At 37.2% G+C, this 25,845-nt stretch overlaps 1 protein-coding gene across 1 annotated transcript in view; it reads left to right on the plus strand.

Annotated features, from left to right (window-relative positions):
• The first annotated feature begins 1,323 nt into the window (after positions 1-1,323).
• The window catches only part of TNFRSF19 (TNF receptor superfamily member 19), a 47,920-nt gene continuing 23,398 nt past the window's right edge, over positions 1,324-25,845 (plus strand). Inside the window, exons 1-4 of the mRNA XM_009950372.2 lie at positions 1,324-1,389; positions 2,800-2,910; positions 13,248-13,426; positions 16,740-16,825. Of these exons, the coding sequence (XP_009948674.2) occupies positions 1,324-1,389; positions 2,800-2,910; positions 13,248-13,426; positions 16,740-16,825 (442 nt within the window). The remainder of the gene's footprint in view (positions 1,390-2,799; positions 2,911-13,247; positions 13,427-16,739; positions 16,826-25,845) is intronic.

The raw sequence follows: 25,845 nt of genomic DNA on the forward strand, positions 1-25,845 counted from the left end.
TTTGCAACTATTGTTAATATTTTTCTATACTAGTTTCCTAGTGTTTTGGGTTCCATCCTTTCATTTGTCAGTCTCCTCTGCCCTTAAATGATAAAAATGACTTATTTTGTCTTTCGAAACAGTGTAGTTAAACATGAGTCCTTAAGCTCTGAAGTAGACCAGAAATGTTTTAAACATTATTTTTCGCATCTAGCTGAAAGCAATGACATTATATTACTGTCGTATAAGGTAAGCAAATTAGGATCAAATTCAAATAGCATGTTATGTAAGCCAGATTTATTTATTCTTTTCTTGTTTTTGTTGCTATATAGTTTGGATTTCTGAACTAGAAGTTACACTTGCATTTCCAGGTGACTGACAAAACCAAAAAGTAAGAAACCGGAAGTAAACACAAAGACAAATAAACAAAAGGAAAGTAAGCAGAGAAAAAATGTTCTGTTGGCCAAGCACAACATTCTTAATGATTATAGGTGTGCAGTTCATTGATTTAATAATCCAAAAAACCAAATCCAAAATTAAAACGTCCTTTCTACGACTGTTTCAAAGAGTTCCCTTTTTTTCCCAATCATTTGTTTGTTACCATTTCTTAAAAAATGACTGAGCAACTCTTTATGGACTGTTCTTTCTTCTTTTTCTGAAATTATGATAAAAATTGTGATTTGGTTATGCTGTTTTAAATGTCTTCTATAATAGTCTGTGCCTACCAGATCATAAACAATCATGTTAACACATCCTTAGAAGTTAATATGCCTTAGGTAAGTGGTAAAAACAGATCCTGTGTATGCCTCCAGTTTCATTGCAGAATGAAGTCAAAGAGGTTATTTTAGCCATACAAGCCGATTCTGCTCCACATTGTAACACAGATGGGACATTCTTGTGATCAGCTATGTCTTGGTTGATAATGTGGCATATTTAAAGAAATTGATTTTTTGTCTGTTGATCATGTACTTAGTTGGGCATCTAACAAGCAAGAAAGATGTATTAGGGCTGTTAGATTTACAAATGTTGACGATCTCTAATCTAGACTGATAGCACTCTCTTCTTCTTTTGAGAATTAAGGCTGTAGAAACTTTGTGTATATTGACTTGTCTTCTAAAAAACAAAGTGATTTTTAAAGCATATGTTTGTTGTTTAGCTTCCAGCAATCCATCTGAAATATTTTAGTGGCATTAACAGATAATATATTTTGACGTGCTGAAGGACATGAAGTACTATGGACATATGAGTTTTGCAATTTAAACAACATTGTGTAATATAATGATTTTTTCTTTTTCTTTTTTTTTCTTTTTTTTTTCCTTAGGGATAAAAGTTTAATTGTAAGAAATGGATGCTAAAAGATTACAAGGAGAGGATAAACTGAAGATGCTCATAATTTTACTAGCATATCTGGTAAGTTAAAAATTAATAGTTTTTCTTCCCCAGCATGGATGTTGAAAAAAATTACATTGGTCACAGGAATGATGTCTTTTGCTTTACACATTACTGCTAACACGAAGAGTCTTAAACATATGCGCACGGACAATTACATACAGACTTCTGTCAATTTAGAAGTGAGCCTGGTCTACTGATTTGTATAATTTCTTGCTACTCCTCACATGCAATTAAAAAAAATTTACCATGTGAGCCGCTTTGTGGAAGGCGAACTGGACTAAGACAGAAAATATAGGTGAATATAGTGCTGCAAAGGTGAAACCCCTTCAGAGAGATGGCAGGAATTCTAGGCAATTTGCAGTGACCGTGTCTTAGTACAGTATGTGATATATATAGTTTAGGAGTTTGTAATATCCAATTTATCAACAGAACACAGCATAGCACACAATTACATTGCCTACTAAGTGTACTTCAACTCTGACTTGCAGAGACAAGCTCTAGAACTAAGGGTAATTAACACTTCATAGCTATCGAAAGGCTTTGGTCTTTCTGAAAAGACGAATTCACAAAGTAAGAATTTAGTAGTAATCATGGAGAGCACTTTCTGTAATGAAAGCCTTTATGCAGGCATTTAATTTAAAATTCTATTGAGGGAGCTCACAGGGTTTGCTGATGTTCCTGGGTAGGATTCCAGTGATTATACTGAGACTTTGCATGGCTGATATTACTGCTTACAGTATTTCTCATAACCTTAGTTTCTGGTTTGGTCAGATAATGTGCTTAAATGCCTTTGAAAGAAGAAATTGGGTTCTCTCTCATTTGGCCCATTAAATATAAAGTGATAGTGAAATCTAGAATAAATTAGTATTCATACAAGTTTGGTTGTTTTGGATTTTTTAGGTTTCCAAAAGGTTGGGTGACCTTTTGAAATCTCTAAATATTTATGTTTAAAGGAATAGATTTTAGCTTATTATTCAGTTGTAGTAGCATCATTAGAAAAACTAAAAATCACAAATAAATGAAACACAGCAATATAATGTGATGTGACATAGCTTACCATTATGAAAGTTGTAGCTTTAGTAAATGGTCATGTGCATTTTTTCTAATGTTAAGGTGGGGAACTTGAAACTCATGTTCAAACAATTAAGTGTTTTAACATTCCACAGATGCCAAACATCAAGTAGGTCTTCTAAAAATCGTAAAATTATTATATGTCACTGGGAATCTTTGAAATTTTGGCCACTTACCCATATTTAGAGTTAGATGATTCATTTTCATTGCCATATTTAAAGTTTTTTATAATGCAGAAAGTTATTTTTAAGATAGAAACATTAATTTATTTCTCAGATTTAGAGTTTATATAAACTAGAATTAGATGTTAATCATGAAGTAATTCTATATTTTGGTGAGTTTACTTTTTTTTTTAAGCTAAGTAGGGTAATTTGTGAGACTGGAGATTGCAGAGAGCAAGAATTTAGGGACCACAATGGAAACTGTATCCTCTGCAAGCAGTGTGGACCTGGAATGGAACTCTCAAAGGTAAGTAAATCATGCTTTCCTGAATTTATTTTGTTTCCAACAAGTACATTTACATATATGGCTAAAATAATAGGTATCTGTACTTATGTGGAAATTTTTTTTTTTTTTTGGTATTTGAATGTTTTACAGTTTTGCAAGTACCATGTTTTCTGGTTCTCTTTATATAAAATGCTCAGATCAGAAAATGATGATGCCATTGATAAAGTAGGCAGTACCATTAGAGGAACTGGGTATGGGCTCTCAAATTAAAATGATTTTTTTTAAAGCTGAGCTAGTCTACAAAGCAGGGGAAAAAACCTACAGGGAATTAAGACTGAATAACCTCACTATGTGGAGGAGAGTATGAGAAATTAATTTCAAGCTAGTGATTGGTACAGACAACTGAAACAGGGGAGGGCTTGATTTTTACAATGCTGATTCAGAGTCCATTCTGAATTTTAGGTGAAACTGCCACTACAGACAATGTTTAAATATTTTCTATATAACAACATGTCTTAACAGAAAGGTTTGTAATAAAAATAACAGAAAGGTTTGTAATAATAATAACAGAAATACAGAATAGGATTCAAGTCAGAACTGAGTTATTTCCTTAGAGCAGCTGGGAGATAGGTGGTTGCTCTGTTTTCACTTGATTGGTGGTTGGAGCACTTGGTGTTGGGAAGCTAGATTCAAGTGAGGCTCAATTTCTTTGTTTTACAGCTTACTAAAAATGCTGTAAATCTAATCCGTATCTTTACGAGTAAGTAAGTAATTGAGAAGGTTGAGACCAGAAAAATACATGGTAACATGTAGAAAGCACGTAAGAAGTCCTTGTTATGGTGGAAAGATTGAGAAGGAGGTGAGAAAGAGAAGGAAAGATTGTTATGGTGAGTCTTAGGTAAATGTTTTTCTTTTAGAACAACTGCATCTCTTCCACAAGAAAATCCTCGTAGAAGTTTTGGAATTGGCAGGGTTTTTAGGAGTGTAGAAATTAATCAATGGTGATGAATGATGACTGGGATTCCATAGAACTAGAAAGCTAACTTGGCAACATTTCCATCAAAATTCCAAGTCTGAATGCAAGTCATGAAGGAGATCTCAGTTGCTTTCAGTGCAGAGAAAGTAGGTGCTGTGTATGAGCAAGGATAGGGAACAATGAAGGAAGAGATAGCTGAGACAGGACAGAGGGACGTGGTGGGATTCGCTAACTTGATCACTGGAGGTGGGCGAGATAACAATGAGTTGTGCCTCATGGGGAGACTGGATGTTTTGGGGGAGCATGTGTGTCACGCTAGCGGTGTGAAGATGGTCAGGCAAAAAAAGAGTGCAAGCTGGTATCAGGAAGGGTGAGCAGACTTGTCAAGTCTCATGCATAAGCATAAGACTTTTTCTTCAGTGTCCAGCTACTACACCTACATCTTGCCTGTTGTTAGTGTGTGACATTGTGGCCCAGACATAACTGTGCAGTCTGATCAATACCTGATAGGTGGGGCCATAAAGCAAGGGAGAGAGAGAGCTGCCCTGCCCAATGCCTTTGCGTATGGAAGGGCAAACTCTGTTTTATGCTCTTACTGATAATGTAAAAAGGAAGATAAAGGTAGAATTTAGGGTGTTTTTAGGAGAAGTGAAATTTAAATTTCAGGGTTGCTTTTATAGGCAAGTATGTTATGTAGATCCAAGGAGGAATTTGAAATGTTATTTTTTAAATTTTTTTAACATGAAACATGACTAAGTCTGGTGTGTATGTGTGTTTAAACAACAGGGAAAAAGAAGCTTTCAGTTTGTGGCTTTGTATTTCTTACTATATTCAGATCTGAAAAAAAGCACAAGTTAAGCATTGTGGTTTGTGGGTAGTTGGAAGAGATTTACTGAAATTGAGTGACACATTTTCCCTTTCTCTCCACACCACTGTAGCTAGTGTTCAGTGCATTAAGAGAAATATTTAGTTTCACGCTTTAGTGAGGATTGCTTTCTAATGTTAGGTAGTATTAGTTAAGGTTTAGTCATACAAACAACGCTGTTGCAGAGATTTGGAGATGACTAATGGTACGGATGTGGTTTTGTTCGGCTGTTTTGTTTTTTTCAGGTTGGCCTTTAATTTGAGGAATGAAAGGTTCTGGGGGGTGTTTTAATTTATAAAGGCACTTGTAAATATGGCACTTTATAACAGTGGTCCTACTAAAGCAGTATTATATGCATTGATGTAGCATACTTATCTAGTTAGCAAATAAAAACTAACGTCCTCAGTAATTACACTTTCAATTTATTAAAAAAATACTAAACTAAAATAGGAAGGTTATAGTTTGCAATAACTATTCAAGTTATGTTTTCACTTTAACTATTTTTTGTTTGCAGTCTGATAGTCCTGATCCTTAGGACTAGTTTTTCTGAAAATATGAATGCTTAATTCATTTCAGTGTGTAAGCAGTCACTTCTCCTAGATGTGAATAGGCTTTCAAATACTATTTTTTTGCTACTACGCTAGAACTGAAATAAATAAACAGATTTTGCTCAAACCTAAATGTCAGTGGAAGCATAATTTCCTTTATAAACAGAGATACAATTTTCAGTGAATCATAGTGAAGGATGTGATGCTGTGGCTGTTACTGAAATGCAGTTGGAAGTACTCTTGCAGAACTACAGCTTGAAGCAACAAAGCATGTCAGTCAAAGGTCAGAACGCAAGGGGAAAAGGGATTTAATGATATACTTGAAGTAATTTGCCGCACAGGGGGAGTTTTGTTTGCTTGGGTTTTTTTACGTAAGAGAAAGCAGTAGTGTAATTATGTTGTAGTTTAATAACCATTTCTTAATAAATAATGTGTTTTCCTATCAAATATTTAGAGCTGATGAATAAAACTAGAGATACTGCTGAATGTGTGAGCATGACTGTATGTCTAAGTATATAATAAAATACAATGCTATCGGTGGGTTTTTTGGCTTGGTTCCTCCCAAAGTGTTTTAAGCAATTGACTGACAGGGTTTTTTATGTTAGTAACAAAAACCTCAGCCTATATTGTTGAATACAAAAGGCCAGCTATTGGATCATGCAACAGTGGACTGTGTGAATTTTTGATGTAAACATATGTCCCTATTTCCTTCCCTCAAAACTCACTTCAGGTAGAACTTCTACTGCTGAGTAGCCTGAAGTAGACAGGCCCAACATCATGGACTGTAGAGCCCTTGCTTCACTCTTATTTATGAGAAACTACTTCATCTTAGTTACCATCTAAATCTGTAGATTTCTTTCTTGTTATTCCTGACTATACAAAAAGTGAAATGTGTTCCTTTCAAAAGGCAAGTACAGCTAGTAGGCTAAACACTACGAAAGGAAAACTGGGGTTCTTAAGGTAAAAATTAAGAAAAATACAGTGGTACAATGGATACTGTGACTTAAATCACAGAATGGTTTGGGTTGGAAGGGACCTCAAAGATCATCCAGTCCAACCCCCCTGCCATGGGCAGGGACACCTTCCACCAGACCAGGTTGCTCAAAGCCCCATCCAGCCTGGCCTTGAACACTGCCAAGGAGGGGGCAGCCACATCTTCCTTAGGGTACCTCTGCCAGTGTCTCACCACCCTCACAGTGAGGAACTTCTTCCTAATGTCTAATCTGAATCTCCCCTCTTTCAGTTTGAAACTGTTACCCCTCGTCCTGTCACTGCACTCCCTGACAAAGAGTCCCTCCCCACCTTTCCTGTAGGCCCCCTTTAAGCACTGGGAGGCTGCTGTAAGGTCTCCCCGGAGCCTTCTCTTCTTCAGGCTGAACAACCCCTACTCTCTCAGCCTATCCTCATAAGGGAGGTGCTCCAGCCCTCTGATCATCTTTGTGGCCATCCTCTGGACCTGCTTAAGCAGGTCCATGCCTGTCTTGTGCTGGGGCTCCAGGGCTGAATGCAGTACTGTGGATGGGGTCTTACCAAAGCGGAGTAGAGGGGGAGAATACGTTGCTACCGAGTTGATCAGCAACCAGTTTAGAGCATAAGTACACTTGTGTATGTACTTTCTTCCTTTTGCCTTTGTTAAACAGAGTACGTGACGTTACAGAAATCAAAACCGATATATTGTTACCTAACTGTGGTGTCTGGATTTTTTTTAAACTTCAATGGGATTTTTATTCTGGATTTACAAAACCCAGTTAAGTCAACACTTACACTTAAGGGAAGACACAGTGTCACCTGAAGATCAGACTTAAGAATCTTAACACAGCCTGCACAGGTGACTTAAGGTATGGTTAAAGCCTAGTCAGATCAGGTCCCGTGTGACTGTCCAGTCTGTTCCCATGTTGCCAGATACACTTAGATGTACCACAGATTTGCATTAACAGTATAGAGAAATGTGCAGGGCAAAATACCACCTGTACAGAGTGGGTGTGTGTATAAACATGTGTGTGTATATACACACATATGTATGTGTGTGTATATTGACTTATTTTTACAGCTATTAACTTATTTATATGACATTTGTTGCTATGTGAGCATTTCATAATACCTTTCTAAATTAGGGAAAAGCTGTTGCTTTTTCTTATTGTATACATGAGACGCTAGCACAGAAATAAACTTGTCCATGGTAATGCAGGAACTTTTTGCTAGAACAGAGGCCACAGAGTGGAGCAGGAGAATGGAGACCCTCTCTGCACAAGGCACCACAGGGCCAAGACAAGGGGCAACAGGTACAAGTTGTATCAGGAGTGAGGTTTCGTCTCTATATAAAAAGAAATGTTTTACAGTGAGAACAATCATTCCCATTATAAGAAAGCCAGCCTGGAAGGGGGAAGGGAGCAAAAGCTTCTCCTTCTACTTGCCTCTGTTTGTTAATAAAAAAAAAAAGTCTGTGTAGCCTTTTCTTCTCATAAGCATATGTCCTTCTTAATGTTTGTGAAGCCTTTGAACCACTGAAATAGCTTGCTTGTGAGTGTGTGGGTTTTTTGTTTGGTGGTGTGTTTTGTCTGTTTTGGTTCTTTTGGGGATGGGAGACTAAAATAATTGTATTGATTCAGAAGGGTTTGCTTCATGTGGCTCAGCATTATTTCATTTCTCATTCATTTAGTAGGAAACAAAGCATCATGTAATCAAGCAAATGGTTTAGTTTTTTTCATTCTTTAAGTGACTTCAAGTTGCCAGTGCCTGAATAGTCACTGGTGTGGCTTGATAGTAATAGTCTTTTTTGTCCTATCTTACCAGTAATGTGTTTATGTATAAATCAAACCTTATATATGATTCAAATTTCTATAAATCACAACTAATGCAGCAACAATAAACTGGGATAGTTTGGATTTTGGCTTTTTCCTGAAAATGTTCCGGTACAGAAATGAGCGTCCTTCCAGTCCTTTAGCTGTAACTTGCTTTATTAAGAAAGAAAAAAAAAAAATTATAACTCTCTATAGCTTCCATGTATTTTTTTTATTTATATATGAAAAAACAATCCATATCTCAGCCTTATCAAGCTTATATTGCATCTCAGAACTTTAACTGCAATTCTGGATTGTTTTGTCAACAGGTCACATCTGAGGTTGTGGTTCAGAAACATTGAAATGATAGTTTTGGCAATAGTTAAGTTCTTGCCACGGTGCCCTACCTGTGCAGTTAGTGCTGTCACAGTAGATTTTTAGGGTGTACTATGGAACAGATCACTGAACTGATCACTTAAAACCTGGATCAGTCCTCTACAGCTCAGCCTCATAATCAGCTGTAACAGTACAGTTAAGGGCAAGGAAGAAAAAGCAGCAGTGAAATGGAGAGTGGCTTAAGCCAGCACTGCTACCAAATACATGATGATAAACACCATTACCAAGACACTGCTGCTTTACAGCGAGCCTGTGGGACCGAGGTGGCCTGATGGTTGCTAAAGTGGCGCTACATATCATAGGTTGCTTCCTTGCACCAGCTGTATGATGAAGGAAAAGGAGACCTGCATGTGGCTCAGAAAAGGAATTGTGAATTAAATAGGAAGGTACTGTTTGAAGCTACTCCTGAATGTAGCAGTCCTTGTACAAAACATGAAAGGAGGTGTGCCATGTCTGATGTATTGTCCTGGTGAAGTTACTGAGAGCAGCTGCTACCGTGTTTAGCAGTCGCTCTGTAACTCTTCAAAGCAAGTGAGCTGCTTGTGAGGAAGGCTGCCATATCTCAGCTCGAGAGAGGCTAACATCTGTTTCTGGGTCAGTCTCCTGGAAGCTGGAGCAGGAACGTCAAATCTTACTCACTAGCATGAAACTCTTCTGACACTAACTTTGTGCTTTGCCACAGCAGCTAAATCAATGTTTGCAGCACACTGTTGCAGCCTGTCCTGCTCAGGGACTTCTGCTGATAGATACAGCTGACTATTGTATTCTAGATAAGGCTGATCCACAGCCTAAGGTACTTCTGGAAGCTAAAACAAGGCCATATACTCAAAGGTATTACTAAAAACTACCAGCACCAGTGTAGTGCTGCAATCTGTTCTGTGACCTGACATCAGTTGAAACTGTCTTAATGACTGGAAAGCTTTTTCTTGAGAATACCCAAATATTCTTGTAATCATCGCGGCCTAGGTGGAACTTCTCTGTGCTGTACTGCCTAGGGACTCATGTAGGTTGTGGATAATCAGTAGAACTAGAAACAAATTCTAAAATATACTTGCAGATTATGATCATAATAATGCCTGAAAGCATTTTTTGAATTAAATTTGAGGTTATTTTAATTGAAAGAATGCTTAAAATCTAATTTACTGTTCCTTTACTTTGTGTTGCATTAAACTTTTAGGGAAAAAACATAGCATTCAACTCCATTACCCTTTATAGTGTGCTATGCTTTTGGTTGTTCTTTCTGAATCAGTGTTTGGGTAGTATATACTGAAAGAAAATGTTAACACTGCCAAGGGGTACTTTGAGATGTCTCTATTAGTTTCAAGCTAAAAGTATTAAAAACATACAATAAGTTATGTGTTTAGTTAACTAGTTTGCTACAGATTCCTAGGTGGCCTTGACCAGTCATCTCACTTGATACCTTAGTGAAACCTACTTCTGAACAAAGTTGTTCTGGGGATACATCCATTTAAGGTAATGAGATGTCACAATACTGTGATAGTGAAAGCTGTATAAATACCCAGAAAATAGAGATGCATTTGAATTTTTAGGATTTTCTAAAAAATTAATTTAAATTCAGTTTTCTAAATTAGTGTTTGAGTTTTCATAGCTTATATGTGTCTTATTTGAGATAAAATTTTCATTAATGTTACCTGGTAGCATTGAAAAGGGCACATGGCAAGGGAAGAGTGGGCTGTGTTCTTCACAGTATGCTTCGCAACAGGGAAAATACAGTGTATATTTAAAAGTTCTCTTTTATTTTTTCTGGCACAAAAATGGAAAATGTTTTTCTAAAATCTAGCTAACTGAGGTTGCACATTTTATTTCTCTTTTCTGCAGTCCTGAGGCGAACTGCCACAGGAGATGAGCCCTCTTTTAAAAAGATGAGTGGGAGGATAGAAGGGATCAGGAGAGTTGGGAACTATTTAGATCTCATCAGCCACATAACTTGACAACTTCGTAAATACAGCACAAAGAAAATTGGTGCACATCAGTTTTGCACATGTATTGATGAAAGATGAACAGTCAATTGTTTATATCTTTGCTGGACTGCTAAATTATGAAGTCCAAGATTTCAAAGGGTTTGAATCCATTGTCCAGATCATATCCTTCAGTTTTGGGAATGTGGTTAATTATGACTACAGATCTGTTTGAAGTCCTGCCTGGTTTACAAGCTTAAATATTTATTTGCACCTGCCAGGCAGTTAGCTACCTCAGACATTATGTGAACATAAAAAGCACATACATAAAGTTGTAGTTGTTATGGATTAGATCTGCAGAATTCCTGGCAAGGACTTAGAAGCCATCTTTGAAAAGACTGGAGACTGTAAATTCCTTGGGCTGAAGATTTCTTTATATTACATCCACCATTTTTATAGCTTTAAAGTAAACCATTCCACATTGCAAAGGACCACTAAGATGTGTCCATACATCCAACTATAGCAAAGCAGATCTGATAGAGCTAAAAACAACTAGTTGAAAGCATTTAATTCTAACTTTATTTCCTGGTGTTTGCTTGTTTTTGATCAGAAACTTCAAAGGTAGTCTGGAAAGGAAAACTTATAATTAAGTTAATTTAAGCCGTGTATTTGGAAGCTTACTAGGACTTGGGAGGGACTGATTCAAAGTGATTTATCGACAGATCCGAATATACATGGTTTGACTAATGTATATAGTGTATCCTATAACACTACTATTTGGATGATCTAAATCAAAAGAGTAAAGGGTACATATTAGAAAGAATGTGTTAAGGAATAATGAGATTCAATGAAAACGTTTGTTTAGACTTAGGAAGAGAAAAGTCTCCTAATAGAAGTTAGACTGGCTCCAGTCCCTGGTGGTAATCGTGTAGCTTTGTATACAGTCTTAGAATTGCATAAGTGAAATTGTGAGTAAAACAGAACCTATTGAGATATTTATAGGTAGCATGAAATAGAACTGCTAGAACCTCCATTCTTTTGGCATTGATTCCTAGCAGAAACCGGTAGGTTTGAAATAAAATGGTAGAGAATGTTCTATGGCTGAAGTAAGTATTTTTATCCCCTCATGCCTACCAGCTTTATTAGGGTCACTGTCTCACAGGAGGAGCATGCTGTACAGTGTATGAAACTGTAGTATGCTTTTTTGTTACTAACTACAATGATTTGTCTGTCTGCTCCTTAATCTAAATAATCAATAGTAAGAAACCACATTTCAGCTAAAAAAAAAAAAAGTTTGATTTTTTTAATTTTTTTTTTAAATTCCTGGATCTAGAGACAGAGGAAGAAGACTGTTTTAGTGTCCATTGTAGTTGCTTTCTTAAAATCATAATTTTCTGTGTTCTTGAGTGCTTGTTGTTCTTCAGAGGACAGTAAAGATATTCTTAACATAAAAGAAAACTGAAAATTCTCAGAATGTCCAGTAAAAATTAATCTGAAGTACTTTATTTTTACTTTATCGTTGCAAATTAGGGGCACTATGAAGTACATATTGGCCAACCCCATCACATAGCTCGTTCCATAGATGCTATCTCAATGCAAAACCTTGGAGAATCCTTGAGTGCATTTGTAAGGTTCAAAGCTTTTTACTGCAGCAGACTTGCTTAGGTGGGTGACTTTGAAAAAAATTATTTGCATGTATCGAACATGCACGTGTTGTGAAGGGAACTGGTGGAAACCTTCTTTTAAGTTGCCCCACTTGAAGATTTCCTGCCTGTTTCCAGTGGGAAGATGCCCAATTCTTCCACTGAGACCACATAGTGGAGAATGAAATCCCCACATTGTGCATTTCCCACCTACTCCCTTCCCAATAAGTCCTTTCCACCAATTTGTTGTATCCCTCTTGCCATTTTGTGGTGTGTCACTAATGCATCAAATCTAACTCCAAAGTACTGCAAAAACATTAATAGCATATTCAGGTGAGAAGAGGGAATAGTAGGTCTTAGTAACTTGGTAAGTCTAAGAAATAGCGACATAAAAATGAAATAGATTGATAGTTCTTGATAATCATTTTGTAGAATTCAGTTCCCAAACTATTACATGTTGTTGGGTGAAGTGTTTCTCTTTGCAGCCTGTCAGTTTTAGTAGGTGTCCTTTTACAAATGAGTAGAAATAATGTCTTTAAACAGCTAAATCTGGGATAAATAACCAACCATAACAATATTCCTTGTATAGTAAAATATCATGTCTCCCTGTGATCTGTGGACCTCTTAAACTTTTCTAACAGTTTAAGAACTGTTAGAACTGCAGCGGATTGAGTTTCTGAAATTGTTAGTGGCTAAGCAACGTTTCGTGCCTAGCTGATGGTCATTAACCAGCTCTGTTTTATTTGGTAACAGAAGTTCTAAGCCTTTGAAGATCAGTGCGCTCTCTTCGGCAATTAACTTTGTTCACCTTAGCTATGAACCTTAATATCCAAGTGCTCCTTTGCTGTTTTTGTAACTGAGTAAGTGCCTTTATACTTCACTTGTCCCAGTTTCTGCACTTTCACATGACTGACCTAATTAAAAAACAGACAGCTCAATAATTCTGCCATAAGCTAGTAATAATGAAACTGTGGGAGTCCTTGAAGCCCTTTATCATTCAAATACACAGTGGTTTAATGAATAAAGTGGATGACTAAGTTTTACTTATAGAAGTAAGGGAGATGATTAGCAGTGGAAGACACATTTGAACTTGCTGAAAGGATGTCTTTTGTCTCTAGAAAGACCTACTCTCAGTAATAATTACATTAGGTCTTCATTTTATCCCAGCATTCTCTTCTTGTTCACGCTTTCAGTAACTGAATAGCTTGCTATTTCTTGTTAATCCCTACAGGAATGCGGCTTTGGATATGGGGAGGATGCACAGTGCATGACATGCAGGCCAAACAGATTCAAGGAAGACTGGGGCTTTCAGAAGTGCAAGCCTTGTCTGGATTGTGCTTTAGTTAACCGGTTTCAGAAGGCCAACTGTTCTGCCACCAGCAATGCACTATGTGGAGACTGTTTACCAGGGTAAGTCCGTTTCTGAAGATGAGACTCGAACAAATTCAAAACTAGTTTGTGTTAACATTTGCTTGTTCATGTTTTCTGGATAAATGTTTGTATCCTTTATGTATGTATGAAGGTCCTAGGTTCTAATCTTGACTGTAAGATTTACTTATGACTGATAATTTACTGTATGCTCTGAGCACGTAATTTCAGAATTGCAGTTGTAATTATCTCATCTATAAAAATGGTTTGATAATTACCTACCTGATCTGTGAGAGTATTGTCTATGCAGCACCTGAGCAAAATACTTCAAAATACTGAGTGTTACCGATGACTTACTTCGTTGTCATAAAGAATTAAACATTTGGAAACACACACAGTTACCTTCTTGAAGACTGATCACATTATTTGCTTGCCTTTTTTCCCCTCCTTAGGTCAGTGTCTAATAATTCTCATACACGTATATTTTTAGATCAAAATTAGTGGCTGTGGTTCATGCTCCTGAATTTCCTTCATCATGTCAGTAAATTCACAGAGCATGATCCCAGCTGAGAATCGTAAATGGATCTGAAAGAATTGTTTTGGAACAAATTGTAACAGTGTGGAGACACTGAAACTGCTGTTATAAGCCAAGACCTGTGCTTAGTTTGTTGTACAGTCATCCCAGATCTCTGTTGCTGATCTTCTCTGTAGTATTAAATGTTAAGATCTCCAAAAGGCTATTCTTTACATTGTGGCCAAGTACCACTATTGTAAATGCCTACCATGAATTTGTTAAAAGGCATTTCTGGTGCTTTTTTGAATTATGGATTGCTAGTTTAATTGATAGGAATAGGTTATGAGAACTGATCTGCAGTTGTAACAGCCTTTGTATTTTCAGGGTATATATTCCAGAGATGCTTAAAAGTTCATACATTTATTTCCTATATATTTCTCAGCTATTTTATTTTATTTATTTTTGTATACTTTTTTTAATACCAGCTATCAAATACCTGAACATTGTTGAAGCTCCTACAGTCATTCCTCTCAAGCCATAAGTGAGGTCTTCTCATTTAAAAACACTTAGTAAAGCTTTGGTAACTAATATTAGTTTACAGTATGATAAGGTGCAGCCCCAGGTGTTAGATGTTACTCACAACCACTTTTGATACTACCTGCAGCCACATGGTAGATTGATTTATGCTCTTACTGCATATTAATATATATGTATTGTAGGGCTTAGTTGGCTGTCAGCAGGGAGAAATTTTTTGTCTTGTTATGTAAACAACATAAGCTAAATTTTGAAAGATGAGAAAGGAACAAAAAAGAAGCCAGAATAAAACATGAATTAAGGGTAAATCTAAACTGGGAGACCTGGGTATGCTTCTTAGTTTTCTGGTCTAGAATGTATTCTAGATATGCATGTTGAGTATGTGTTAAAATAAGAGTTGTTGCCACAACCTGCTTTTACTGGCAGCGAAGCTGGAAACATGAGGAGGGAGGGAGTCATGAGTAGAGGAGTCGCAGATCATCTGGTCTGGATGTTTTGGGGAACAGATCTGCAGAACATGCCACCACTCATGCCTGTCCATCAGTTTAGACGCAACCTAAGTGAATGGAGGATATAGCCAGCCAAGCCAAAGGGTTTAGCTAATGTTTTACCTCTCAGCAATCATCTTTATTTCTGTTTTGCATGGGTTTCCAACATGCCGTTCCATATTGTTCGGCTTCAAAACACTACAGTGAGCATGTCAACTAAGAACAAATATTAACACATTTCATTCAGAGTAAATGATCACAGTGGCACCTTCAGTCTTACAGCCTATGAATCTGTTTCTGTTCACACTGTTAAAGCATGAGTTTCTTGACCAGTTGAAAAGCTGTTTGCTTTAGCTGATACGGTTTTCATACTTTAATGGCATTTGCAGTGTTAGTAATTTACACATCAGTAGAGTTAGTACCTTTTATTTAATGTGCCACTACCACTACAGAAAACATTTAATTCATGTACTCGTCTTGAACAGACCACAGCTATTGATTCTGGCTTAGTAATAATGACTGGTTGAAAGGCAGACAGACCTACTTGATTAGGGAGCTGTTGTAGAGAAGTTCTTTAGAGGATGTCACACTTGCATACAAATTTGAAATGTAACACTCTAAAGTTCCTTTTTTTCATTTGATACTACACTTGTTCCCTGGTTCAGAAATGTAGGCTTCTGCCTATCACTGTAGTCAGTAAACTCTTCAAACATAGACTCAGTAGTAAAGTTCTTGAAGGGTCTTTAGAATAAAATGTCTCCTTGGGTGTGACAGCCTTTTTTTTTTTAATGTTTTTGCATTAATTTCTTTAGGAATGAGTAGCTGTTTGCTTTAGGTTTTTACTTTATTTTTCACCTGTTACTGATTGTGACCTCCCATTGCTATTACTTACCTAAACCATCTGACTGATACTTCTGTTTACAATATCAATTTTTTTTTATACCTTGAAATGCTTGCTATCTAGAATTTTTAAAGTATATGTTTAAGCGAGAATAGAAAAACAAAGTGGAGAATTGGGTAATGTAGATTGGAAGTCATGTGGTCACTTAGTTAATTTGCATTCACAGTCCATGCACATTGTGATTTTGTTTGGTAGTGAAGATCTTCCTGGAGAAGGGTCAGAGGAGGATTGTTGGTTTGTTAAAACACAATTCTGAAAAACCATTTTTACTGTTTTGCTATTCACAAAACAATCAGAATAATCTTATTTTCTCAAGATTTGTCACACAGCATGCTAAACTCGAGGGGGGGGGCAGGATGCCCTTCTGTACAGGTACATAAATGAACCAATTTGAGTGACTGTTTTAATTTTTTTTGTTCTCTGAGCTAGAGGATATCTTACAGATTTTAACTAGAAAGCACTGATGTCTGGTGCGTTATGTGCTGTTAGTGGTGATAATTACCTTGTAATATCTTGTTTCTCTTAGAGTTATGTAGATTAATCAGTTCACTTTTTTATTTTTAGATGTGTAAATAAGCTTGCATTTTCTAAGTTCATCATACTTGTCTTGTATGTTGTGGTCTATGTGGAAAACAGGATATTGATTTCTGAAATTTCCAGAATTGTTTATTTCTTATATGAGTATAAGATTAGTAACTATACATTTGGACTAACAGATTTAGAATTTTTCCTCAATTCACTTTAGATCTACTGCTGTACTGTTGATTATTATCTAATGTACTTTTGTTTACTTTTATTTTCTTCTATTTCCTGATAGATTGCAGTTATATAGGGTTTTGTTAAAACACCTGGTTAATTTTGTGAGGAAAAAATAACTGGTTTTAATTAACTGGTTTTTTTTGTTCCTTTGTCTTCTAGATTTTATAGGAAGACTAAGCTTGGAGGCTTTCAAGACATGGAGTGTGTTCCTTGTGGTGATCCTCCTCCTCCCTATGAGCCTCACTGTAAGTGTTCTTTTCTTCCTGTTGGAGTGGGATTAACATTTTTGTTTTAGAATGTTTTCTGTTTTAATTTGGATGCTTGGCAAGAAGTGACAGTCACAGTTATGAAGAATTCTCTTAAAGGCTCATTTTCTAGTTAGTAAATGCTTTTGTTAATACATTTCAGCAGGTCCAGCACTATCATTGTAAAGTTCCCTTATATGACCAGTCACTTGAGGATAAACATTCCTGTTATACCACGTGATTAGGGAGACTTGAGTCCACCTCTGGTGTTGTCATATTAATTTTCATTTCTGTTTTGTGTTAACGCCAAAAGAAAGGCAGCTTTCCTAGACCCTCTATCTACTACCAGGTAGGCCTCAGCAAGTATGAATTCTTTCCTGACACTCCAAAGGGGTAATTTGGTGATACCTTTTAAAATAACTTTTGTACTGAGGTTACAGTGAAAGAGAACAATATAGATAAATATCTTTATAGTACTATATACACTAAGAAGGAAACTAGTTTCTTTGTTTGTCTTTGGCCAATGGGAGGATTAGAATTTCTTCAAAAGGAAAGAACCTCTTTATTCTGCATCCTCTTTGTTCTGCCTTTTTACTACTTCTTCCAAGATTACTGATAATCTGCATCCCATCAAATTTTTAATTCAATAAAAGGAGTGAATTATTGTCACGGTGCCTGTGTCAAGCTGTGTGATGATGCACCGTGGTTAGAGGGAGGGGGTGCTAGCGAGGGCCCTCAGCCTGTTGCTCTGAGGTGTGCTGGGTACACTGCAGCGCACTTGAAGTTTTATGGAGATGAGCCAGGGGCTCCTGAGGTAGTGTGAACTAACAGGGAAACACCAGTGAAATCCCTCATAGCAATTAAGTGGTGTTTCTCTAAGAAGCTGGCATGGCCCACAGCCTAGATGAAGTGCCTTTACACCAATGCACACAGTATGGGCAACAAACAGGAGGAGTTGGAAGCCACGGTGCTGCTGGAAACTACAACGTGGTTGCCATTACTGAAACTTGGTGGGACGAATCCCGTCACTGGAGCATGGCTATCAATAGCTACAGGCTGTTCAGAAGAGACAGGTGAGGAAGGAGGGGGGATGCATTGCCCTCTACATCAAGAAATGGATAGCTTGTGAAGAGCTGTCTGAGGAACAGCCACAAACAGGTTGAAAGCTTATGGGTATGTACTAGAGACCAAGGCAACAAAGGGAACCTTTGTGGGTGGTGTCTACTACAGGCTGCCTGATCAAGGGGAGCCTGTGGATGAAGCCTTCTTACTCCAGCTACAGGAGGCTTTGTGTTTGCAGGCTCTTGTCCTGCTGGGAGACCTCAACCACCCCAACATCTGCTGGAAAAGAAGCACAGCGAGCTGCAGGCAATCCATGAGGCTTCTGGAACCATTGAGGTTAACTTCCTAAGCCAGATAATAGACAGCGCTACTAGAGGGGATGCAACACTGGACCTGATTGTCACCAGTGCAAGTGAGCTAATTGGTGATGTCAAATTGGAGTCAGCCTGGGCTGCTGATGGAGCTAAGTCCTGAGGGATATGGGTCAGGCAAAGAGTAAAGTCAGGAGCCTGAATTTTAGGAAAGCAAATTTCCCACTCTTCAAGGAGCTAGTCAATAGGACCCCCTGGGAATCCGTCCTCAGAGACAAGGGTGCAGAATAGAGCTGGCAGATCTTTAAGGACACTTTCCATAGAGTGCAAGAGCTCTCGATCCCCAGGTGTAAGAAATCGGGAAAGCAAGGCAAGAGACTGGCCTGGCTGAGTTGAGACCTGCTGGTCAAACCAAAGGGCAAGAAGGAAATGCACAGGCAGTGGAAGCAGAGACAGGTATCCTGGGAAGAGTATAGGGATGCTGCTTGGTTGTGTAGGGGTGGGGTCAGGAAGGCCAAGGTGGAGCTGGAGCTGAACTTAGCAAGGGATGAAGAGAATGATAAGAAGGGCTTCTACAGGTATGTCAACCAGAAAAGGTTAAAGAAAGTGTAACCCCCTGATGAGCAAGACTGGCAAGCTGGTAACAATGGATAAGGAGAGAAGGGTGAGGTACTCAACAACTTTTTTGCCTCAGTCTTCACTGGCAACCTGTCTTCCTGCATCTCTCGAGTGGATGGGCCACAGGATGGGGACTTGGGGAGCAAAGTCCCTCCCACTGTAGGAGAAGATCATTTTGTGACCCCCTGAGGAATCTGAATATACATAAGCCTATGAGACCTGATGAGATGCATCCCAGAGTCCTGATGGAATCACAGAATCGCAGAATGTTAGCGGTTGGAAGGGACGCCACTCCATGATATTTGAGAAGTCATGGCAGTCAGGTGAAGTCCCTGGGGACTGGAAAAATGGAAACGTTGCACCCATTTTCAAAAAGGGTAGAAAGGAGGACCCTGGGGACTACCAACCTGTTTGCCTTACCTCTGTGCCTGGGAAGATCATGGAACAGATCCTCCTAGAAGCTCTGCTAAGGCACATGGAGGACAGGGAGGTGATTTGAGACAGCCGGCATGGCTTCATCAAGGGCAAGTCGTGCCTGACCAACCTAGTGGCCTTCTGTGATGGAGTGACTACATCAGTGGACAAGGGACGAGCTATGGATGTTGTCTGTCTGGACTTCTGTAAGGCCTTTGACATGGTCCCCCACAATGTCCTTCTCTCTAAATTGGATTTCATGGGTGGACTGTTCGGTGGGTGAGGAATTGGTTGGATGGCTACATCCAGAGGGTAATGGTCAACGGCTCGATGTCCAGATAGAGATCAATGATGAGTGGTGTCCCTCAGTGGTCTATATTGGGACCAGTGCTGTTTAATGTCTTCATCAATGATACAGACGGTGGGATCGAGTGCACCCTCAGCAAGTTTGCAGATGACACCAAGCTGTGTGGTGCAGTTGATGTACCTGAGGGACGGGATCTCATCCAGAAGGACCTGGACAAGTTTGAGAAGTGGGTCTAGCTAAAGATGTCCTGCTCCCTGCAGGGGAGTTGGACCTTTAAAGGTCCTTTCCAACCCAGACTATTCTGTGATTCTATTCTTGTGGCATTTATTGCTGTCTGCTTTATAATAAGAAAAATAAAATTGATTCAACATAATCTTGGGTTTACTTGTGTTTTTCTGTAACTGTGAAGTTATTTTTTTCCTCTGTGCCAAACAGAAACAATTGTTTATAGAAAGAATGAATTGTCAAGTTTCTGAAATACTTCATGCTACTTTAATAAGGACACACTTTCTTGCAAACATTCTTTCTTTCAGTTCTGTTAGATTAAAATATAACTGAGTATATGCTATTGTGCATTAAAGTAATTTAAATAGTTTTATATTGTATTAAATTGAATGAAATAAAGATTCTTCAGCATTTCATATATTGCTTAGATATTTTGGCTCATTTGAAAAACAACTTTCTTGTTTTGCTTGCATCCTGATTTTAGTGCCCTTTAGGAAATAAACTTACAAAACCAGATTCTCAGTGCCTTTAATAGTAAAAGTTTTTATAAATGTGATTTCCTGTGCATTTCTCTTATGGTTTGAGAGAATTTCATTACATACCTCTGAATCAGAGTAATTTTTATTATTTTTTTTTAAAAGCATGCAACATTCAAAACTAGTAAATCAGATTTCTATAAAAAGAGTAAATCGAATAAGTTAATGTTTACAGTAGTAACTCCTGCCCATGTATAACGTAAGCCTAGAATGTAAACTCAAAAATTGTCAAGTTTTTGGTAGTATAGACAACATAATATCTTAAAAGTGTTTAGAGAAAATATGTTCTTCATAGCAAGCACTTTGGGGTTTGATGCCAAGAGTGAAATGCTCATCTTGGCTTACCTGAGCAAATCACTTCAAATTCAATGAGTTGCAGAAGGTATTTCTGGACAGAGTTTGAACCCAAACAGACAACTTTGTATGTACATTTTTTTTAATCCCCCAGTTGATCAAATTAAGTATTATCCCCTTCGTTTGTTTTCACTCTCTTTTTATCTACAAAAAAAGAAACTTAGTGAAATCCAAAGTGCAACAGTATTATTCTGGTCTAGGATCTCTAACTCATAAATTAATTTCATGCAATTTTTCCTTCTTTCATGTTTATTCCCTTCTAAGAAAGTATGGTATTCAAACATGAATTCTGCTCTCTGGTCAATTGCAGACAGGGAAGAAGAAATTACCTCCCTTTTCTTCACACTTTGACAGTAGTTGGTGACTCATGCATATTTCCATCTTTTCCAAAATCACAGATTTTGATTATTTTTTTTAAAAGATGGCAAAAGAGTGGTTACCAAGTCCTCTGAAATAATTCAGAGTTTACTTTACAGTGATCTGGCTTTTGTAAATGAGCCTAAGTGTGGATCCTAAATTGAACTGTTAGGAAGCTACTAGTAATTTTAAGTGGGCAACAGACAAGCTCATGGAGAAGAGCATTTTCATTGGCACAAGATGCAATGGTAAATCCAGATTAGAGACTTTTTTGTTGCCTAATCTCATGGCTGTGACAAAGCCTTTGACTGAATAACTGAAGTGTTAACAATTGCTTTTCATATTTCTGGTGGCAAGTTGTGAGAGTCGTCAAGTATTTCCAGCTTTTACAGAAGCAATACTGAAGTTTGAAATCATTAAAATGTTCTTTATTTACTCACTGTTAAAATCTTAAATAATGGAAATCCTACCATGAAGTACAATTACCATATGTTACTGTGGTTTTCAGAAGGCTTTTGTTCAGAATTTGTATATTGGCTCTACAGGTCTCTAACATAAGCTGTCTCAGTTTAGAAGAGTGTACATGCTTGCCTCCGAGCAGCTTAGGAAGTTATTCTACAATAGTAGCTAAATTAACTGAAATGTGCTTGAGTTTTACTTAACATCAAATAGGTGGAAATATCTCCGTTTTAAGAATTAGGTCAAAAATGTGATTCCACAAGGAAGTATAAATAATGATGTGTGAAAGCAAGCTTTTTCTACCTAATGCTGAAAATGTTCGCTTTTTTATTTCAATTTATTTCAATAATGACTATATTTTGAGGTGTTTAAGACTGTGTTACTTGAAGTTAAATGGAGACAGACCATTAGGTGTATGGGGCAAGCTCTCAATGATCAGAGGACTAAGTTCTAATTCTCTGCTTTTCTTATCCTTCTTTCTTTCCACTGTGAAACAGAAAGTCAAATATTAGTGCAGCTCTTGTATTACAGATTAAAAGGAAAAGTTTAAATGTCCTGTTTCAATGAATTAATTGTCCTATGGGGTGTGTGGCAATCTTTTGTTTGCTTAAGAACATTACCATAAGGACACAAAGGCTCACAGCCCCCTACCTGGACTAAAGGTTCATGTTAAAGCCAAGACATGGATGAAGTTCTTTCAGCACTAGTAGCAGTTGATTATTACCCAGTTAGCTATAAATCTAAATACTTGCTTTTATCTTCTTTCTTTCTGTAGACATTTTAAAACAGATCTGGTTTAAATATTTACTCATGAAAAAATGAGTTTGTGAACTGCTACAGGTAAAGTTGAAAGGATTCTATAATGTACAAGTAAAGAGACTATTGGAGGCCAAGAGAATTGCTATCAACTTTGTGTAAACTTTAAAGGGGACACAATGACTTATGTGTGTTTTTTAGGATGTCAGAAAATTAAATACACAATGATATAGTTATATTTTAATTTGCTTAGTTTGGGTAAATAAACTGTAAATACCAGTCTTATATATAAGGTCAGCATCTAAACATTAGTTTAGAAAAGAAAGCATGTTTTTAAAATTACTATTTATGTTCACTTTGTAAACTGAAGATACTTTTTTCACCTGAAGACTTTTTTTTTTTTTGTCAGCTGAATGACAGAAAAGGAGTCCTTTCAGCTGGGAACTAGAGTGAAAACACAGCCGATAAAATATGTGATTTCTGAAATGGAAGGTAGCATAGACTGTCCCAAACTGGTATCTGTTCAGCAGGGAAACTGTGACGTAGATATGATTCAATCATTCTTTTTTCTCAACACCAATTTAGGCTTGCAGAGCTCACTCTCTATGCTCAGGCCAGTGTTGTGCTGTCCCAATGTTTATACGTAAACTGTTACTAAAACTCTTTAGTTTTAGTAACACCACCAAGTAAGTGTGGTAACTCTTACTTACCACACTTTTCAGTAAGGTAGAGTGTGAATCTATCCATGATATAAAAAGAATTCAAATAACTCCCTTCTTAAGGTTATTTTTAAATCTAATGAGTTTGTTAAGCCCAGAACACTTGTGGTGGCACAAGTGAAAGAGAGATGTGGGAAAGGCTGGGGTAAGGAGCAGATTTTCCAAAGATACCATTGTTTTCTTTGAGCAAGCATTATGTTTTCAGCTAGTCTGACTTAGCAAAGCTGATAAAATAATTCTGTTGCTTTAATTTTAATCTGCTATCTTCTTATCACTGAAAGAAGGTAAGGAGTGTGGGTTCTAATGTCTTTTGTCAGCTATTCCTACAAGTGATGTTGTATTGTTCATTTCAAAACGCATCAGAGTCACCAGAATCCTTTAGCCTCGGGACAGGCTTTCTACTAAGCAGAAGAACCTGTGATGTTGAACTTTTTCAAGCTGTATTAAAAAAAATAGTTCCTAGCACTTCCACATTACTATTCCTTTCTGGACCAATCTACAGTCAGTGATGTTCCACTGTTGTGTGCAAATTCAGTCTAGAATTTGGCTGTACAATTAAATTGGAATAAATTGTGAGAGTCAAGGAAATGAACACTTAGGCACCAAGAGCATTTTACAGCCAAACCTCTACCAAAGGAACAGCCTTGTCCTTTTTTTTTTTCTTCTTTAATTATCTGCACTTTTTCTTTTTTTCAAATATGATAATAGCACAGTATGTCCAGCCAAACTCTTTCTTCCTTCTCCAGGACTACTACTGCTTGTCTACATGGCATAAAGCAAGGCACATGGGAAGCTGGGGCAGGGGACACGACAGAGGGGGGATGCGGTCCTGTGTGGAGCTTGGGAAACTAGCCTCTACGTGTTCCAGGAAACAAATGCATTCTTTGCTTCAGTGAAGCAGAAATGTTTTCTTGAATAAATCACAGCAGTGGAAGTATCTACAGCTTGCTTATAACGTCCTGCGCATTTGAAATAAACCTGCACTCAGGTCTAAAATTGCTGCTTTTTTTTTTTGTCATGAACTGTGTTTTGAGATATTGATTTCAATGACAGTGGCTTCAAAGAATACCTCAAACCAGAAAATTAACTGGTTTTACTAAGATGAGGAATAAAAGTAAAGACTACAGCTTGTTGAGACAACTTACAGATGGCAGATTATAGTGAAAACACTACATTTTCATGTGAGGCATCCATATCTTAGCTGCTTTAAATTTTGCTGCTTTAAGGAATTTCAGCAAGACTTTGACTACCACCACTAAGACTGATTGCAAGGCTCCCTTTACAGTTTCCTTCTGTAGATTCTTTTATTAGTTTGCTTCTGTATGTTTACAAAATTGTTTTTCTGAGCATTAAATTAAGTGTCCTAAATTGCAGCTGAGTCTCACTCTTTAAATCTACAAGGTGTGTTGTTTCACTAATGAAACATTATTTAAGGGTTAAAATCTGGTAGTATTTCCTTCTTCCTGGTGTCAAAAGTAGCTAGTATAGGAAGAATAAGATTTGGTATAAATCTACTTATTTGCACTTACAAGGTTAGGATCTGTGATTTTGTAAACTTTCATGTGAGTGTAATGGGTATTTGGGGTATGCAAGGACTATACTTCAGAACAAAGAATATAAAAAACTTAGAAATTACAGTCTGCAGGGGAATATTGTAGGGTGACAAAATATATGATTAAAAGTAAGGAGGGTGCAGGAAGCTTGCTGCCTACAGATGTATTCTGTAAAATACTTTCAGTAGTGGTAAAAGAAAATTCCCACTGTCAGCTTTGCTGGAGTTTTTTACGTTATTTCCTTAAACATAAATAGCATAAATGCATAAAAAGAATTTTAACTTGAGAGTAATTTTTGGATGGCATTCAATTCCACATTAGTTTCTCTGTTTGCATAGTGGAATTTTAATTTACTTGTATCGCTTTCTTCTGTCTGTTTACAGAATTTTGTGATTTGAAAGCTCTCAGACTCCACATAATGTTTTTCCAGCTATTAAGTTTTTCTGTAATTTTTATTTGGTTGCTCTATACAGTAAGCTTTGTATTACTAATGCAACGCAGCCTTTGAAAGTAGGCTGCTTATATGCACACGAAGCAACTGTCAGCTGAAAGTATATAACAAGTGAAACCATTCTCATTATTTGGTTCTGTTCCAACATATATGTCCATCTTATTTCAGTATTTTCTTCTGATTTGGGCTTACCTTACAGTGTCTCTCATAATCTCTGCCATGTTGGATGTGATAGAAAGCAGCTGGAATATTATATTAACCTTTTGTGAAAGTCATAAGGAGTGACAGCTAATTTAGGTGCAGCTAATGGCATCACTAGCTTATAAATATCAGTACTGTTTTATTAGAGACATTAGCTTTCCATTATCTCATAACCAAAATGTACACTTTTGTAAAAATGTAGTAAGTCAGTCTGATATTTTCCATATGTGACCTGATGGTAGTGTAACTTATCTTCAGGAAGTCTGAAACAAAATTGACTAGGTGTTTCAGAGAGATGAGAATTGCTATTCATGTCTTATAAAGTTTTATTACAATTTTGTTTCTTTTACTCATCATAGATCAAAGAGAGTTAACCTAGAAAACCTAAATGTTTTCAGTTCCTTGTCCTTGATAACTGTGATGCTTCTGACCCATTGGGGAAAGATTCAGGTATGACTTAGTCAAACAACTCCTTTTGTTCCTGTTCTGAATTTGCTTTACACACTGGGCTCCCCTCCTAAAATAAAAAGTTGCCAACAAAGAGTGGGCAGATTTTTCCTTCTTTTATAACAGAGATGTTACCACTAAAATTAGTTAGAATAGTTCTGAAATGTTATTTAATGGAGAGCAAATTTAGATTCATTGCATAGTTTAATCATGTTCCAAAATGCTCTCTTTGCCTAGTTTGGAGAAGAGC

The sequence above is a fragment of the Leptosomus discolor genome, chromosome 1, assembly GCF_034619465.1.
Source record: "Leptosomus discolor isolate bLepDis1 chromosome 1, bLepDis1.hap2, whole genome shotgun sequence".
Classification (NCBI taxonomy): Eukaryota; Metazoa; Chordata; class Aves; order Leptosomiformes; family Leptosomidae; genus Leptosomus; species Leptosomus discolor.